At 36.8% G+C, this 18,576-nt stretch overlaps 1 protein-coding gene across 1 annotated transcript in view; it reads left to right on the top strand.

Moving 5' to 3' along the window:
- Window positions 1–949: 949 nt before the first annotated feature.
- The window catches only part of CTNNA3 (catenin (cadherin-associated protein), alpha 3), a 518,658-nt gene continuing 501,031 nt past the window's right edge, over window positions 950–18,576 (top strand). The window contains exons 1-3 of the mRNA XM_009894002.1: window positions 950–974; window positions 7,334–7,440; window positions 14,808–15,000. Of these exons, the coding sequence (XP_009892304.1) occupies window positions 950–974; window positions 7,334–7,440; window positions 14,808–15,000 (325 nt within the window). The remainder of the gene's footprint in view (window positions 975–7,333; window positions 7,441–14,807; window positions 15,001–18,576) is intronic.

Raw genomic sequence — 18,576 nt, forward strand, 5'->3', positions numbered from 1 at the left:
CATGGTCTGGCCCACAAAGTACGACTGGTCCTCAAGCAAAAAAAGTCCATGCTGTTGTATTGCAAACAACTAGTGCATTTTAGCATTCTGAATACTTACTTCATGTATCAGCTAGAGGATTAAAGAAAAACACAGTGACTGTTTTTGTTGCTACTATAAAACCTGATTTGTACTTGCTGTACTGACTCTGTAGCAAAAGGACTAAGAAATTTTTTTTCCAGAGTGGTGTTGGCACTGATTGATGAAGCTGTATAGTAAATATTAAAATTAAGAACAAATAATAAAACATATTCTGTTATATATTCTCAGCAATGTTTCATGTCTTGGAAGTTCTCATGTGTCCTGTCCATGTGTATTTTAAAAATACTAATCCAGACTATTTTGTTTTAATATTTTTTCTTGTCTTCCCAGGCAATAGGCCTGTGGATTTTATGAAATTGATAGGATAATATATTGTATGTCAGCATAGAGTAACATACAACAGAAAAAAAACAAAACAAAGAAAACAAATTTGGTGCCAAGTTACTGGGCGAGAGCCTTATGAATCCCTTTGCTGTCCAGCTCAAAAGTCTGAGACCGAGTCATTGCCTGGAGACAGAAACTGGCATACAATCAGAATGTATGGGAAGACAATAGCTGTGCTGAAAATTACGAGAATAAGCACCAGAAGTATCAGTAATAACATGTTTCATGTAATCTAATTGTTCAAAAGCTTATTAACTTTAAATTTTTTTGACATACATGTGCTCTAGTATATAGCTTTAAGGATGCCCATCCCCCTGCCACCCCTCCAGCAGCCACTGTGTCCTGTCACTCATCCTGAAATACACTGGAGAGCTTGTCAGGCAGTCCCTTGCAGATGCCTCAGAAGCCAAATAGTGAGCCATAGCAGTTGCACTGAAGTTCCTAGCGCAAGGAAATTACATAGACAGTTGCTTTAGTGCTGAATATGGACCATTTATATTCTAGGATAGGTGAGTGATGTGCTATTGGCTTTCTAATGATCTAGCAGAAAATGGATTCTAAAGATAACGTTTTCTAATTTATGCAGATTATCTTTGGCTCTGCTTTCTGACAGTAATTAGTTTATCTATGTCTGTATACAGTGTACTTACAGATTATTTAAAAGCTGCAGGTACTGTGTTCACATTGTATTGCAGATGGGTACAAGCTTTGACTGTTTTTCATGTGTCTTTTTTTTTTTAACACCAAAATACTCAGCAGTTTCACTTTGGGCATGTCTGCTGAAAAGACAAAATTCTCATTATCTTAAAGTTTGTAGCACTTGCTAGGAGTGTGCAGGTGGTTGCTTTTCTGGCGGTTCTGAGACAGAACTGTATCTCGTGACACATGCTTAACATCCTAAGTGTTGTGAGAGCTGCTGGTCTACAGTGCTGAAATTGCCTACTGTAAAGGTTAATGTAACTGAGTGCGAGGTTATAGCAGCCTTTTACCAAAATATCTCACAGTCAAGATCCATGCTGTAATTAGAGGGCATATGATACTGGAGTAGACATATGCATTTAAAAAAAACCCAGTAGATGGTCTGTGGTTCTTGTTTTTTCCTGAGGCAAGCACCAAAATTTGTTGTCTTAATGAAGATGATCTGGAAGGACAGAAATTCAGTTTGTAAGTGGACATATCAGCAAAACCTCCAGAATGATCTTTACTGGCTGCCTATTTTTCTATCGCCTGTTAGAACTATAGAATGGTTAGAGTTGGAAGGGACCTTGAAGATCATCGAGTTCCAACCCCACTGCCATGGGCAGGGACACCTTCCACTAGACCAGGTTGCTTAAAGCCATTACTCTTGCCTTGATATAAAAAAAAAATAAAAATAAAACCAATCCTATTTAAATACTGATTAGCTGATAGGGTAAAAAACAGTAAGGAGATCCTGGTAAGTTAAAAATAGGTAGTCAAGGAATCAAAATAATTTAAGATTTTTTGTAGTCTTCTCTGCATTGGCTTTCAAGCTTGTATTCATACTTTGGCAGCTTTAAGGAAGTTTCAGGAAGCATTAGAATTTTCCTTTTTTTTTTTTTTTTTAAAAAAAAAAAGACAAAGACTAGAATCAGCAAGTGAGCCCTTAAGTAGGTTATTTGTACCTTAGAATATAATTGACATTTTCAGAAACAATAATTTTTGCAATTGACTTTCATTTAGTGAAAAGTTATGGGCCTGACCCAAGGCTAAACAGCTACTGTTGAGTTCAAAAGCAGGTTGAGCCAGGGCTTGCTCAAAGAATAAAAATGCTTATGTTAGACAATATGCTAAACTTAAAAAAACCAACAACCAAAAAAACCCCCACCCCCCTCCCAAAACCAAAGAACCCCACCCAAAACAACCCAAAAACCTAGAAAAGGGAAAGTCACAGCACATGGATTCACGTTTTTCTGATCTGCAAAAACGGGATTTGATTTGTAATGCTTCCCAAGTTTTAGACTGCTCAGTGGTAGGATTCTGGAGTACAGTGATCTCTGGTAAGAGAAAGTGACTATAATTACAACTACGTCTTTATCTGCCAAATTTTAGAAAAGATCTGATCATTGTAGATGACCTGTATTGTAGGAAGTTGTGCTGAGAGAATGGGGAGCAGCGCTTGCTGCAAGCAGCAAAGGTTTTATTTCTTTCTATCAAGGAATTGAGGGAAAGCCACAGCAAAGTTAAAGCATGAGTGTATCTGTAGAAAAATAACCTGAAAATCATCTAGTGATTTTTTTCGAATCTCAGTAGAAGCATGAAGTGCTATCTCCATCCAGTTCTTACCTCTCCCCTTGCAACTGATGTATGTCTTGAGCAGAAAAAAAAAATCACAGCACAATAGGTGTTATTTATTTGCAACTGTTGATGAATTTCAGGAAGCACTCGTATACTGGGAGGCTTGTGAAAATGTCAAGGATAAGGGTTGTGAACCAACAATGTCTTAAAGATATTTTTTTTAAAAATGTGAATAAAAGGCAGATTAATTGAAGTGTTGGTCAAAGATTTAGAGAATCTGTGAATTGTAGATGGTAAAAAAAAAAAAAAAAAAAAGTCTGTCTTTTCAAGAGTGTGAAATGATGTGGTTTGATGCAATCCCAGTGAAGCTGGAGAAAAATATCCTGTTGAATTCAAAGGCTTTTTGACTGGGGGTGGACACAGCAGAAACAGCTTTTCAGCAACGTGGGTGCTTCTCTGCTGTATGTTTACAGGCTGCACCAACATGCTGACAGGTAGGCACAGAAATGACACGCCGTTTGCCAACACTGCAGAGTCAAACGAAGGTGCATGCACTACTATTTTATTATGGGAGATGCAGTTTAAGAAGCCATTACATAGCAGTGCAGTTTAGAATTGAAGCTAACTAGAAGAGCAGAGATGTGAATGACACTTGTGGCTTTCAGAGCAAGTTATTAGTACTTTAGGAAAGCTTACTTTAATGGGTTAAAAAGGATCTCCCGTTAATATTTGCTATCTTTAATTCAAGAGATTGAGTGAAGGTCTGAAGGTTAGCGGGAACCTGGCATCCAGGTTACTGATAGCTCCCTTGCTAGTATACCAAATGTTGCTGGAAATAACTATATAGGTGTAGCTATAAGAAAGCTTGAATTTTAATCTACTTTGCAGACATAGAACCTTTCTGAATATTCATTGTTCAATAAGATGATGCAGTTAATAGATGTTGGCCCTTTGAGATTGCATTTTGTATTAGCCCTCTCACTCTCGAGGTTTACAGACTTCACTTACATCATTATATATTTAGTGAATTTCCAAAGAGTTATATTGTTGAGAAATTGATTTCACTTTTATTTTTCGTTTCCATAGATAACCAATGGGTGTTAACAGTAAGAATCACTATAGATAAAATGAATAGTAAAAAAAGAACCTGCTTGTGTGAGTACAGAGTGGGCATGTCTTTGGCCTAAGCTGTAAGAATAAGCTCTTGTTGCAGAGCTCAGTTCACCAGGGGTGTTATGTGCACAATATAAAGAGGGTGTTTCACTTTCACAATGACCTAAGTTGTAGTTGTATGAAGCCTTCTGGGTGATTGTGAGTTTGTCTTAGTGATTCCTCCTCTAAACAGCAGATGAAAAGAGCCTGTGCAAGATATACAGCATTTTATCGAGAAGTGACTACAATATTTGTCTTTTTTTTTTTTTTTTTACAATTTTATAGTTCTGTAAAGACTAGATGGTGTCTAAAATATACAATCAGGTAGAAACTGTATAAAGCTTTTGTGTTGAAGAATTCACTTTGTTTAAGAAAAGCCACCAAAACAAACCCAGCAACAAAAACCAACCGAGCACACCCCACCCCAAAAATCCAACATCCCCTTCCCCAAACCTAAGTATTTTTAATGCTTCACATTTGAGATATCCTTTTTCAAAACTGTATGTTACTGAGATATTATGATATGTGATAATGGTGATCTAAATTATTGTACTGTTTGGGTACATGTGGTACAGTTAATTGCGAAGTTATGAAGTCAAAAGAACCGCTAAAATGAATGGAGAGGTCATTGGATGTTACAGGCATGAGGATAACATGTATGTAATCTCCAGTTTACTTTCAGTGCAGCTTTGTAATTCTAGGAAGTCATTGTTTGTTTTCAAAAATCTCATGGGAGTTAAAACTGAAAGGAACAAAAGCAGAGCTTTGAAACTACAAAACCGGTCGTAGCAGAAAAGAAGGATAAAGGGACTATGTTAGAATTACTTCTAAGTCAGTGCCCCAGACAAGGTAGTTCCCCATTATTTCTTCCCTGTATGAAGCTCTCCTTATAAGGTGCCAGCAACTGAATACTCCTATGGAAGTAAGAAATGGGCATAACTACTTAAACTGTCAATGAGGGCAAGTCTCTATTTTCAGAGGAGGCATCAACCTGTATAATCTGGTTTCACACTGGTTACTTCCTAAGCTACAGAGGGATCAGGAGAATATAGGTAGTTCTACTTACTTGAATGTAAGCACTTAAGAATTATTTCCGGATACAGGTGATTTAAATGATGTGAACGTTTTTGTAAACAAGTTCCAGTGTTGGTCTGTGTGTGTGTGCATACCATGTTGTATTTTTACAGCCCCCCAAAAACCCTATGGAATGCCCCCCCCACCAAAAAAAAAAAAAGAAAAGAAAAAAGAGAGATAAGCACTTTAGTTGCAGCCGTGTCTTTCCAGGTCACTTTTGTGTGGGCAACTTTTCTTGTGCCTAAGGAGACTCTGAAAGTGGTACGTGTAAAACCGAAGACTGCAAAACAATTTTTTATTGATTGATAGGCATGATAGAGAGGTAGGACTGACAAACCACCAAACTAAGCATTAACATTCCCTCTGTTCCCAACGAGTCAGATGAGGAAGGGTTGGCTTCTCTTGCTTCTCTGTGACAGGCTGATCCTTGATGATACAGAGTTGCTGTCTTCCAGTTCTTTTTTTCATCCTGTAGGGTTTTATTCCTTTTCATGCTAGTACTTTTCCTCTTGACTTATTGATCTACTAAATATTACCATCCTGACAAATTTCTGTATTTTTACTTTTTTTTTTAACCAAAAAATTTGAAAAGATTTGACAGATTCATAACTATGCCTTTAAATGGATGCTAGATAGGGATACTGTCCTCTAATGTATCATAAACGGTTCTGGATGCTGGAGCTTCATCATGTGAGGAAGGATGCGTAACAATTTCAGCTAGCAGAAGGGCTGCAGTCCTCACTAGGAGACACACGTGTTTCTGAAGCAGTCGATGATGGGAGCTCAGTTCCCTTCAAACAAAGGGATAACTTAAACTGTCATATTTCAAAACTGTGGGAGTATCCTACCTACTGATTCACTGGACAGAAAGAGAACCACTGACACTGGCAATTTTGGGAGTCTCAAATTTTATTTACCTTGGGTTTGTTACAAGTATCTAAAAGTTAAATGTGTAAATATGGCCAAATAATTTACATTGACGTTCCTAGAATTCTCTTATTAATTTCCATTGAAGGAAAAGTGTAATTCTGGTCAGTCTGATCTCAAGTTTTTATTCTCCTTATCTTTTATCTTGGATTTAAAACTGAAAAATTAGTTCTTTGCATATGCTACCACCTGACTGTGCAGCTGAATCTGCAAGAACTTAGGGCTGTGACTACTATAGCTTGTAATAAAAGAATTAACCTGGCACCTTTGCTAAGAATGGCAAAACTCTGAATTACCTTTAACCTTAATTCTTTAATTATCATTCACATTATCTTTGCTTGCAAGTGAAATGTGGATAACTATTCTGTGATAAACAATTCGGATTCTGCACAACTTGATGTAGAAACCCTAAACCTACTGTGTTGTATTAGATCAATGCCAGGTTCAGCGGAAGGTGACAATACATCTCTTTAGCCTTCACAATTGCAGTACCTTATTACTTTATTATACAGCAGCAATGGTTATAATAAGTCCTGCTTAAAAAGGACAGATACCTATTATTTGTGTGTTTGAAGTCTTTATTGGCTGAAAAGGCTTTGCTGAGCTATATTTTATGGGAAGTTAAGTTACTGGAAAATTTAAAATGCCTTTTATTTTGGGGCAATAATCAGTTGCATTCCTACTAAAACACAGTCATAATTTTTTGTTGGCACACACACATTTCACTGCAGCTAAAGGCCTGAACCACAGCCCAGTGAACTCAGTGAAAACCCTTAAATTAACATCAGTGGACTTTGGATCAAGCTCCTAATGAATGATGTATTCAACTTAAAGACCTTACTTAGTTTTAAGTCTGTCTTATTGACTTCAGTAATAGGCTTTCTTGACTTAATCTGTGTTGACACTTAGAAAATATTTGTTATTACAGGGCGTAAAATAACGAAATGTTTCACTTTCTCCTGCTATTAATTGCCAGGGCTTTTAAGAGCTGCTGTATATATTTTTGTTCTTAAAGTATTCATATGACCACTGTAATTTGGCACGTGGAATAAGATGCAGGTATTGTGCATTAATGTCTTTGTTTTGTGATAAATTCCATAATGTAATAATAATTTTTGCTTTAAAGCTCCTTTTTATTGACTACTAGAGAACTTACATTCAGAAGTCTTCTCACGCAATTACCCTTGTGTATTTTTTAATGTAGGGTCAATTGAGAAATCTGGATGAGAAGAAATTATATGTACTATTATTTTACAGTTTATGCAAGTATCTGCACTTTTTTTTCACAATTTAGACATGAGGAATCGGAAAAATTCATTTTACCTCTTGAAATCCAAGCCTGTTATAGAACCAAGTCTGTACTCCAAGAGGCAGTTCTCTGGGCTCTGACACAGGGCAGTGACACTGGCAGTTGTGGCTAATAATTGCTTATTGCATTTTTTTTTTCTTTTGTACCTAGGAGAAATGTCTACAAAAGTGCCAAGCATTAAACTGAAAATTGATCCTCGGGATCTGCAGATCCAGACATTTACAGTGGAGAAATTATTGGAACCATTGATAATTCAGGTATTTTAGTATTGCGGAAAATGAATCGGATAACCATAGAGGGAAAGGAATAAGGCTGAAGAACTTTGGCTCAGAACACTATTATGAAAGCTATACCCACAGGTCTTCTGTACTTGTAGTTTACTCTGGCTCAGAAACTGTCCAGGGGCATCTGTCTTCTTCCAGATTCGGTCATTCACTGAGTCACTTCCAGTTTTGCAAATGCTACGCGGTGTATCATAGCAAATGTTGCATGTTCTAACTAGTCTGTTGTACAGTATTATCTAGTTGAGGTTTAAATGTAGAATACACTGCAAATGGATTTCCAACACATGAGAAGTTTCATATTTTAAGTAGTGGACAGAGTGGAAAAGAAAAGCCTTGAAATCTGTAGGTGAGTTTCTTTATCTGAATTTTGAAAAGAATTACGTTCTGTTGCATTTTAGAAGAGATGCACTAAGAACAATGCAATTGTTGCATATTGTATAAACCTGTAGTAGCATTTTTCCTTCCAACTAAAGAAAACTTGGGCTGAGGGATTTACAAAAATGCTTTCAGGTGTGTAGTTAACTTTTTTTTTTCAGGAGGACTAATTTTACTGCATATTCCGGTTCTATTTCAAGTAATCACTGGTTAAATACGCAGTGATTAGTGTGTTAAAGAGTCTCTCATTATCTCTATATTTGGTATGGATTAGAAATGGCTTTTTTAAAACAATGGAAAGGGACCTACTTGCAGAAGACCTGAACTCATTTTGCAAATAATGTCTATAACTTAGAAAGTGTTAAAAGACCTCTGTAGTGATATGTTACATGGTGAAGAACAGAAAGGACATCTTCTGTTTTGAAACTCAAGCTATTTTGAATTTTCTCTTCATTGTACTTAGAACAAAGATGTCGGAGTACCTGCATTTAGTTTGTCAATTACACATAGCATAGGTGTGCCAGCTTATCACTGTCCTTCAGCTTTGCCAAGATGTTGTACATCAAACTACTTGTCACAGCTGTACGCTGCTTATTTAGTACTCTTTTCCTGGTGCCCGAGGGTATGTTTACATGGCAGTCATTGCTCTGGCTGCTGTTTGGTCACAGAAAGGTGTGGCTTCATTCAGAATTTTCTCTCACTTGCTTATGTACATAGGATACTTCATTGTTTTTCCCGTTGTGAAGATGGTCAGGTATAATGGCTGTAAAGCAGTTTCGGTGGTTGGTTGGTTAAGATCTTTCCAAACTCTTTGAGTTTGCCCCTTACAAGACAATAACGGTTCGTTAAATTATGTAAAAATGTAAACATTATGTTAACAATCAACAAACAGAACTGATGCTGGGGAGGATGACTCTTGGTAAATAGAGCAAAGCCAGATTGAATGCTGTACCCTGGCTGTTACTCTATTTATATACATGTAAGAATTGGGGATATACAGATTATTAAAAAAAAGGACATGTATACCAAATTTTCTATGATTTCCATTTTTTCAATTTGCAACTTCTCTATTTTTAAAAAAGTTAAAATCTTTTTAATTAAGACTGAAACAATTACTTGGACAGGTGTGAAAGGAAAAAATATTTTTTCTCGAACAACTCCTGGGCTTCATTTGACTGCACTCAGCCACTTAGGTACATGGCAAATTTTGTTATTCCAGAAATGCAATTCTTTTCACACACATTGCTCTGATGACATCTTTCTTTCTGTGTCCTGGGAGCCACTCCTTTGCGTGCTATTTCCTTGGGCTTGCCAAGGGTTGGTGACCAGATACAGGGGAACAGTAAGATTATAATTAAAGCAACAGCACATAATGATTGGAGGGAAGAATACAGAGATGAAAGAGGAGGACAATAAAATGATGAGTGTGTTTGGTGTGATGGTTCTTATGTTAATTTGGACTTTCATATTGGAAAAGTCCTTAAATTGTTCCAGAAGTGCTGTATGTGCTCTAAAAGCTAGGAAAAGTAAAGAGGTGCTGATTATGTTTTATAACAGTTCTAGAAAAGTTGCTCTTAAAAATCAGTTAATTCAGTGAAATAAATTTCTCATTAAAAAATAAAGTTGTATTTTCCCCATTTGAAACTCTTGCCTCTAACTCATCCAGTTTCTTTTATTAATTTTTCATTATAATCTTCAACATCTCTTATTTTTGCCTTGATGTTCTTTTCCTCCATTACTCATTTGTCCCTTCTGGAAGAATCTCTGTTTCAGAAAGTAACCTTTTCTTTTTATCATTACTTCATTTCCAGCTGTTACTAACTGAGCTGCCTCTCACTCATTTTGTCTGCCTTTCTGTATTTTTGCCCCAGTGTGATTGACGGTGTATAAAACCTCAGTTAACAGTTCAGTGGTTTGTGGGAAGTCGTCAAGCTGGAGCATCATGTGTGGATGGATTACAAAATTAGTTTCAGAGTAGTAGGAAAAGATGTCTTGATAGACTGCATTTTAAAACTTTCTCTTGTATTACTAGTAGGTCAGACTGTGCTCAGGCAAGCTGCAACACTGTGGGTATTTTTAGAGGAGATTAGGAAATGTAAATTTTGGCCTGAGTTTTGCAGGATCAAAGAAACCTGACAAAACAAAGAAATTCAGTTTCAGAACTAAACAAAGAAACCATCTAATTTTTTTTTTTTTAAACTCTCCTCAAGCATCTTTAAAAAGCTTGAGCCTGTTAAAAATGGAAATCCTTTGGTTGACAGAGAATGTTATTTTGGCTGTCTGTTCCCCCACTCAACCTTAATGCTTTGTTTCATAACAGAACTGTGGAAGGGAAACTTGCAGTTTGAGTGGGGAGGAGACTGAAAGAATTTTGAAAATGCAAAAGCAGGCATTAAAACCAATACTCAAAGAAGGATGATTGAGATGCTGAAAGGCAATAAATGAAAACTGATTTATGATTAGAAAGAGAATCACACCAGTCACAGATACAAATGAATAGTGTTATGTTCTGGCCTGATCCACTTGGCAGCTGCTGCTTTGAACACAGTTTAACTTTATTTTGAGATGTATGTTCTAATTTATTTATTTGTCTTGTAATGCTCTGGTAGGAAAGAGGCAGTAGAAGTGTTTGAGCTTTTCTGAAGTCTGTTCTAGCCACGTATGCCAAGTGTTAGAGCAATCATTAAGTTAACAACATCAATATGAGAAAAAATGAAGGCAAAACCAGCCTATGTGGAAGTCACTTTGCAAATGACTGCTAGATTCTCTCTTTTCCCTGCAATCTGCAATTGGCAGTGGTTATCACTTTGAAACTGTGAAAGCAGTATGACACGTTGTTTTGTATAAAACCTGCTCTGACTTGGCAACTTCTCCATCCTTGGAATAAAACAATGCCCCTAAATTACAATGTTCGGGGGACTGTAGGGGCAGCAGTCTCACTGCATTTCCCTCTTTGCATCCCAAACAGTGGCCTGACCCAGGGTGGTAAGTTCAAATACTGCTGTGCATGGCTCTGCAGAGATAGAAACTCATATGTTGGAAGTGGCATAACTGCATTAGTCTTATTCTGTATCCAGCCTTATAAATTGTACTATCATGGGGATGTACTAATAGCTGCGCTTTGTTTTCGAAGTATTGCAAAAAAGTTTCTTTAATCCTGTCCACCGCCTGCACCCTCACCTGAAGGGGTTCTCTCTGTCTGTGGCCTTTATTTTATTTTATTCCGGGTGCTTTGAGGACATTAGTTTTGAAAGGAAGTCTTTTAGGTGAAGTTCTCTATCAATGCATCTGGCACACTGAAAGTGATAGTTGTCAGAACTGACATCATTCAGCTGACAGCTGCCTTGATATAAATTGGGTACATGCTCAGACCAACAATGTTCCGTTAATTCTGGGTTTTATCAGAGATGCGCTCTGTCATGGAGCAATTAGTGTGAAGCAATCAGTAGATCATAAAGCATTTTCATTCGCATAGCTGATGTCTAATATTTGTCATGCCTGTGCTAGATTTACTCACAAAATATAAAAATTAATGTAATAGAAAATATCCTCTTGTTTTATCTCATCCTCAGAGACTGAAGTCTGTTTAATCTATTTGCTATACTATGTAATGATTATAGTTATGGTTAGGTATGAATTTGATTCTGTAGCAAACTATTATAAGAATTTTTCCTTTTGAATTTACATACATGTAAAAAATTTTGAAAGATATGATTTGATGGGATTGATACAGCTTAATTAATTCATGCAGGAAACACTGTATAACTGCGTTTGCTCTGCAGTCATTGCAAGTCTGATAAGCTGTAAATTTGCCACTTATTTGGATATTGTATCTAAAGTGCTCTCTGTATATTTGTGTATACACACACTCTTAATGCATGTTATGTGTGTGTATGTATACATAAGTAAATATTTGTAAGAGCTTTTCCTTGCCAAACCCCTTGTCTTCCATCTGTTTATGTTTTATACATACCAGCTGAGGAAAGTTTACGGCTGCAAGAAATAGGTAAATTTTACAGAATATGTAGAAACATCCATGTGTTCTAGAGCCTCTTGCATCAATGATGAAAATATGTAACTTGAAAGGCATTTGTTCTCACCTGTCATTCACACTGACAAAAGTTTGCTCACACAGAAAACATACACTATTAGTTCTATGCGCACTGAAAGTGACTAATCAGTATTTATTTGTATGGGCAATACTTTGTTATCCTCGAAGGTCTGACTCGGGTTTGAAGCAGTGAGCAGGGGGTTCTGCTGTTGTCATTAGATCACTGAGTTCATGTCTTGTTTCTTCAAATGTCTAAGGATTGCAATTACACTGAACTAAATTAAAAAAAAAAGTTTTATGATTGATGCTTTAAGATACTTTTATATTAATATCAAAGATGAACCAAATATTTTGATACTCAAGGTACCAAGACATTTTTTCCTTAACTACAGCTATAGTAAAAAGGTTATCTGTAAAGGCTGGCAGGAACTGAATATAGCATGGGAAGAACTGCTGCACAGTTCCTTAGGAATTCAGTATTTGGGATAACCATGACAAAAAATCCCACCCTTTCAGCCAATTAAATAGTGGTAATAACAGGCAACAACAACATGGTTCAGCTTTGCAGCTGTGGTGGCATATGGTCTTGAAAATCTCTCTTAAAAAAATCCTTGTGGCTGTTGCTCCTCACGGAGATCCAAAATAACCTCCTGACAATGATTTCTGTTGAATGCTGGGAGACCTGCTGTATGTAGCAATAAGAAGGTGTTACTAACTGGGAAATGCAGTTGGGCATGAGCAGGATTAATGGGAATATGTTTTTTCTTATAATGGTATCATTTTGACTGTGTTTTCTGCCACTACAGTACAAGCCGTGTTGACAGTGGATCAGAAGGGCACGCTATATTAGGTTCTGTGCAGTTCAGTTATTTCAATGTAAGATCTGCATAAAATTTTTGCATTCAACATTGGGATTCTGTGTTAGAGAATCCAGAGTAATTTTTCTGTATTCCTTAATCTCTATGAGCCAAGAACTATCTATGAAATTATAACTTGTATTTGTGATCAGAAGCTGCCTCTCATATTTTCTGACAGTGATGCTGAAGGTGAAGGGTTTTACAGTCAAGAGTTTTCACTTGCAGGAACGATTATTTTTTTATTTTTCCATTTGTTTTGTTTCTTTTCCTCCTCCTCCAAAACATGAATGAACAGTACACAGAATAGTACTTTACATAAAAATGGAACTACAGTAAAAATCTGAGAAATAGAATATATTATGTTCTGGGAATGGTGATTAAATAGTTACGACACTTAAAAAATGTCTTTTACTTGATAGGATTTGGGCAGCTTCTAATTTTTTGCAGTGTTTTACGCCTTTCTTGTTGGAAGTATCAGCATATAATCTCTTTTACTTGCTCTTAAAAATATGACCAGTGAAACTGCAGTAAATGCTCTAGAAATAATGTTATAGGGTTTGTAAAAATAAAATATATTATTCTTTTTTCCGAGTGCATTCTCTACCAGCTGGCTGCTTTATGTGCAATAAATAATTTCATTTACTTTCTTCGAGCCACAGTCAGAAAAATACCCAAGCCCTGTGTAACAATCTGAGCCAGAGGTGTTTATGCTGCTGTCTCCATGTGACATGCCGAAGCAGTTGATGTCAAGTGGCTGGTCCTTTTTCCCCCCAAATTCCACATGAATGATGTAGGGGTCAGGGCTTTTGTCTTTCAAAGATGTGTTTATAGAAATGCTTCCCAGAGGGTGTTTGTCAGTTACTTTTAAGAATACTGATTTATGAAAAGCACTAAAGTGCATGAATTCATGAACAAGATCTAAAGGTGAGGTAGGGCACAGCCAGCACACTGTTCTCATTTTATACCTGAGAATGGAGCCCTTTTCCATAGACCAGCTCAAACCACAAGCTGTACAGCAGTCATTAGCGAAGTTTGCCTGCTGGACTGAGAAATTCGTACACAGCTTTTGCTTTGCTTATACAATGTTGTTGATGATTGGAATGCCATTTAACAAAATGAAGCAATTATATAAAATGTGTTCATTGAGCTCCGAGACTAGATCTGTACTTAATATTGTACTATCCATGTTCTGACACAGAGAACAGGATAGAAGGAGGGTTAAAAAACATCAGTGAACTTAATGAAAATAAAGTATGTTTTAAAATATCTGTATAGCACTTTTCTTTTAAAATCTTTTGGGATCCTTTCCTTAGTGTGACAGCTCAAGCAATGCCTTAGAGAACGGTCTGTTAGAAACATTCTGTTGGAGTGTGGAGGCTGTGGTCAGATGATGAGGAATGTGGAGTGGGTTGCTATATAAAAATAAGTTCTTTATGGATGTTGAAGTGCATTGGTAAAAAACATAGGACAAAGCTGCAGTAAACCTACATTCCGAGTAAAATGACGTACCATTTTAATGTTGAGAGCCTGCCTGAGAATTCTGACATGCTGCCTTCTGAGCACTGCAACCCTCCTTTGTAAGATGAGAAAGCATTTTGAAATGTATCTATACTCATTTTGGGTATTTGCTTCTGAGATAACTTGGGAGATTTAAGCTGGAAGGATGGGAAGATTCAGCACTGAATATTCCTGCCTTGGCTGAAGCTTCCTTAGTAGCATTAGCAATTTTTTTTTAGCATGAGGAAATTTTAAAATAAACAGTGTCAGGAGTTTGCATCAGGGCTAATATGACAGTGAGATTTTTATTGAATTTGCTTTGATCATACAGAAAGAAGAATACGAAGATGAGACATATTAAGTAAAATTACCTGTGAATTTCGATTCGTTTTGCCTATTCTCAGGATGTATGCTGAGCTTGCCTGTCTCTAAAGCAGGAGGAATCCCAGTGCTTATTCTCAACTATATTAATTTGAGTTTTTTAAAATAGGAAAACAATGTAAATTCACTTATTATAGAACTTAGACCACTATTGTCTTTTTTGTTTCTTTTAAATGTAGGTTACAACACTAGTGAACTGTCCACAGAATCCTTCTAGTAAGAAAAAGGGCCGTTCCAAAAGAGCTCGTGTCTTGCTAGCTTCTGTGGAAGAAGCCACCAGGAATCTGTTGGACAAGGGGGAAAAAATAGCCAAGGAAGCAATTGTGTTTAAAGAGGAACTTCATGCAGCACTCACTGATGTCCAGAAAGAGAGTAAGTATATGACAAATAATGTAGGCACCGTGAGGAGTTAGTTTAACCATGTAACACTGGTGTCAACATGAAGCTAGGATATCCATGAGAAATATGGTTTGATGTGCAAGTGTCTGAACTTTGAGTTGTCTAATTGTACGTTCTCAAATACCACTTGGAAGGAGGTAAAGTGTGCAAGCTGGGCCCCATTGTGGAAAAACTTGTATCAGTGAAAGTTTTGTTGGTGGTTTGTTTTTGTGGGGGGGTGTGTGTGTGTTTGTTTTTTCTTTTTCAGTGAAGACAGGATAGGATGCCCCTTGTTAATTTTAGTGGCTGTTAAGCACAATTTTAAGTTAATGCATGCTTTAACGCTCTTCTTGAAAAGACCTGTTTACCTCGATCTGGGATTGAGGCCTTTTAGTTAAAAATTTGAAAACAGAAATCTTCACTCTTTTGTGCAGTAGTAACAGTCTCATTTTGAGACTTCAGTAGGAGGAAGATGGATTCTTTAACCCACTGCAAGTTTTTCCCTCATGATAGCGCAGCTCATCTTTGGTGAGTTTTGCTGTATTCCATTTCCTCATGACCTATCTCCCCATGTCGAACCAGACTCCCAGAATAGGACTAGGTTTTATGATCTGCTCAAAACACTGTATTACCCATTTTCTTTCAGCCTCTTTGTTGCGTTGTTGATTTTTACTCTCCCCATGGATAATCAGGGCCTATTGGGTGAATATGAAGGCCAGGCTCAAATAGTAGTAAGCTGCATGACAGACATCCAAACTGTGTTCCTGCAGAAATCAACCTTGAAAATTGATTCAGGAGAAGTTTTCAATGGAAAAAGGAGACAGAAGAGTAATGCTTTTAGTGCCTGGTCATTTGAGAATCATGTCCTTTCATCAGTGTTCCATGAATTTTGCAAACAAATGGTTCCCAAGAGTTGCCTGGCATCAGATTAAGAGGGGCTGGTGAAAGCCTTCCCAAACAACTGGGAGCAGGCAGGCAAAGAACAGTGGGCTGTTCCATAAAGTTATTATGAGGCCACGTTATCGAATGAGCTAGCAACCAGGCTTGGGTTTATGAAGGGGCAAATTGGACTTCAGTAGCCTTTTCGCTACTGAGCAGTGTGGTGTATGTTCTTATGGCACCTGACAACTTGTGCCTGAAGGACTGCGTGTTAGCCATTTAAATTAGGTCTTTATATCACCCTGCTCTTACTAAAGTTGCAACTTAATGAGGATATTTTTCTTTTTATTTTTTATTTTGTCTTCCTCCATGTGCAGCTGGGGCGATTTCTGAGTCCCTGCTGTTGTTCAGAGTGGTGATTACTAGCTATTGGCTTCCTCTGGATCCAGAGATGGCTGCACTTTAGAGTTTGATATATGCATATGGTGTCTGAGGTACCTTAAGGTCCTTTGTGATTAAAAGCATTATGACCAGCAAATATCATTGTTATCTGTCATACTGATCAGCTGAGGCTTTTAAAAAAATCATTCATTTTGGAGTACTCTTAAAATGTTAGCCCATCCATTCCAGGCCGATAACACAAGAATAAGATATATAGTCTTATATTGATTTTTATACATAGATAATATAAAAATATTTCGCATTTTCAATTTATTTATTGATTCTCAGTCAAGATCAGAGATAACTACAAAAATAAATAATACATAAAGTAGATTATATACACCTCATACATTTTAAAAGAAAGTTAAGTCCATGTTATCACCTGTCGTTATGCAATGACAAATTGAGTATACACAGCCTATCTTCCTCCAAGTATTTGCCAAACCACACAAGTTAATGTTAAGAAGTTGGTGAACAATTGTAAAATAGATAGCAGTTTGTTAATTTTACAGATATTTTTAGTCCTTTAAAGCTGTGTATTATTTATAATTTGTGATATGCCACATCATATGTAACTTCATTGCCTGTTACTCGAGTGACGTGCTGCTGCTGTTAAATGCCTCATGTTATTTGCTTGAAGGTCTTTGAAAGGATGTGGGTCGTAAACTGTGCTTGCATAGAGTCACCTGCCACACATGTCATAGCATATAACATTTAATTTTCTGTGGGTGTATTTTTCTGTGGTGACTGGCAGGTATATTATATGCTCTTAAATAAATTATGAATTTTTGCATATGGCTACAGCTTGTATTTACTGTGTGGTGGAATTTTGAAACAATGCTGTAGATAATTTCACTCAGATGTGGACTGAACTATCAGTCCCAGAGTTGCACACCAACATCTGGAAAGAATAAATACTCTTACCTCTTTTCACATTTTAGCTTGTGTCACTCACTGAGCTTGTTGAGCTCAAGACTGTAACATGAGAATTCAACACTTATTTCTTTTGAATATCAATCACCAGTGTGAAAATGCTGCTTTGTTACTTTTGGAGCTGATGAATAGGGGTTCCTTTTAGAGGAGTGATAGCCTTTTTGCAAGCTGCTGCCGATAATCCTGTTCAAAATAATGTTTTGAGGAATAAAGGGGCAAAGTAGTAGGTTAAAAGTGAACAGTGGAGATAAGATAAATAGAAGATTTGTCATATTTAATTCATCTGATGCATTAGTTACTCATCTAACGTCTCCAGAAATGGGGGCATGGATATGGCTTCACTGACTACAGTTTGGTCTTGACAAACACTGTCAGTAGATAAGATTTTTGTCTCTCGAATTCAGTTAGTGACATCTAGTTAGTGAGTTCTGCTAGTGACATCTGAAAGAAGGTGTTGCTATAACGAATGGCAGGCACATTCTAGTTTCTGCTTCCTTTGACATATGCAAAGTTTTACCTAAGATTTATAGTCTTGGAGTTGATCGTTTTAATACAGACGTCCTCTGCATATTGCTTTGATTTGCCTCTAAATAAAGTACTTTTTAAGGCCTATCTCTATCTGCATCTTGATTCACCACCTTCTGGAGCTCTACTAAATGAGTTGCCAGGCAGGCCTGTGGGTGGTGGACTACGTGCATCACCCAGAAATCCACCAGGCTAGTAACTGAAGAACTGCCATGTTTCCTGTTGATCTGGTTTGGTGAAGCTTGGTTAAAGAGTACTTTTTATTCTAAAATAGTGTAATAAACCCAAATTAAGTATTTTGAAAAATTCTCAGTGCGAGATTTCATTTATATGGCATTTCAAAAAATTGCCTTCTGATTCATAATGTGCTGTGAATTAATGGTAAAATAACTGACCCCTATACAAAGGAATAAGAAGCATTGTTCAACCATGAATGCTTCTGACACTAAACATCAGACTCTAATTAATGTCCTGATTCTGATATTTAATCAATTTTAAGACAAAACAGTAACGTGGGGAAACATTCTCTTAGGAATTGGCGTTAAAGTATAGCATTATACTTAGGATAAGGATTTCTTGCATTTATGTCAAGGTGTGATAGCTTACAGTTTTCAAACAGCTTTACAGGCATAGCTAAAACGTTTGGTATTTATTGCCATTCCTTACTGACTATATATGGTCAGAAACACAACAGTTTTTGTCTGCATTGTTTCTATCTATTGCAATGTTAATGTTTCATGCGTTTAGCTGTTATCATGCCCAAGTGTGTTCCTAGATAAGCCTTTCATCACA

Source organism: Charadrius vociferus, unplaced genomic scaffold (assembly GCF_000708025.1).
Source record: "Charadrius vociferus isolate BGI_N301 unplaced genomic scaffold, ASM70802v2 scaffold611, whole genome shotgun sequence".
Taxonomy (NCBI): Eukaryota; Metazoa; Chordata; class Aves; order Charadriiformes; family Charadriidae; genus Charadrius; species Charadrius vociferus.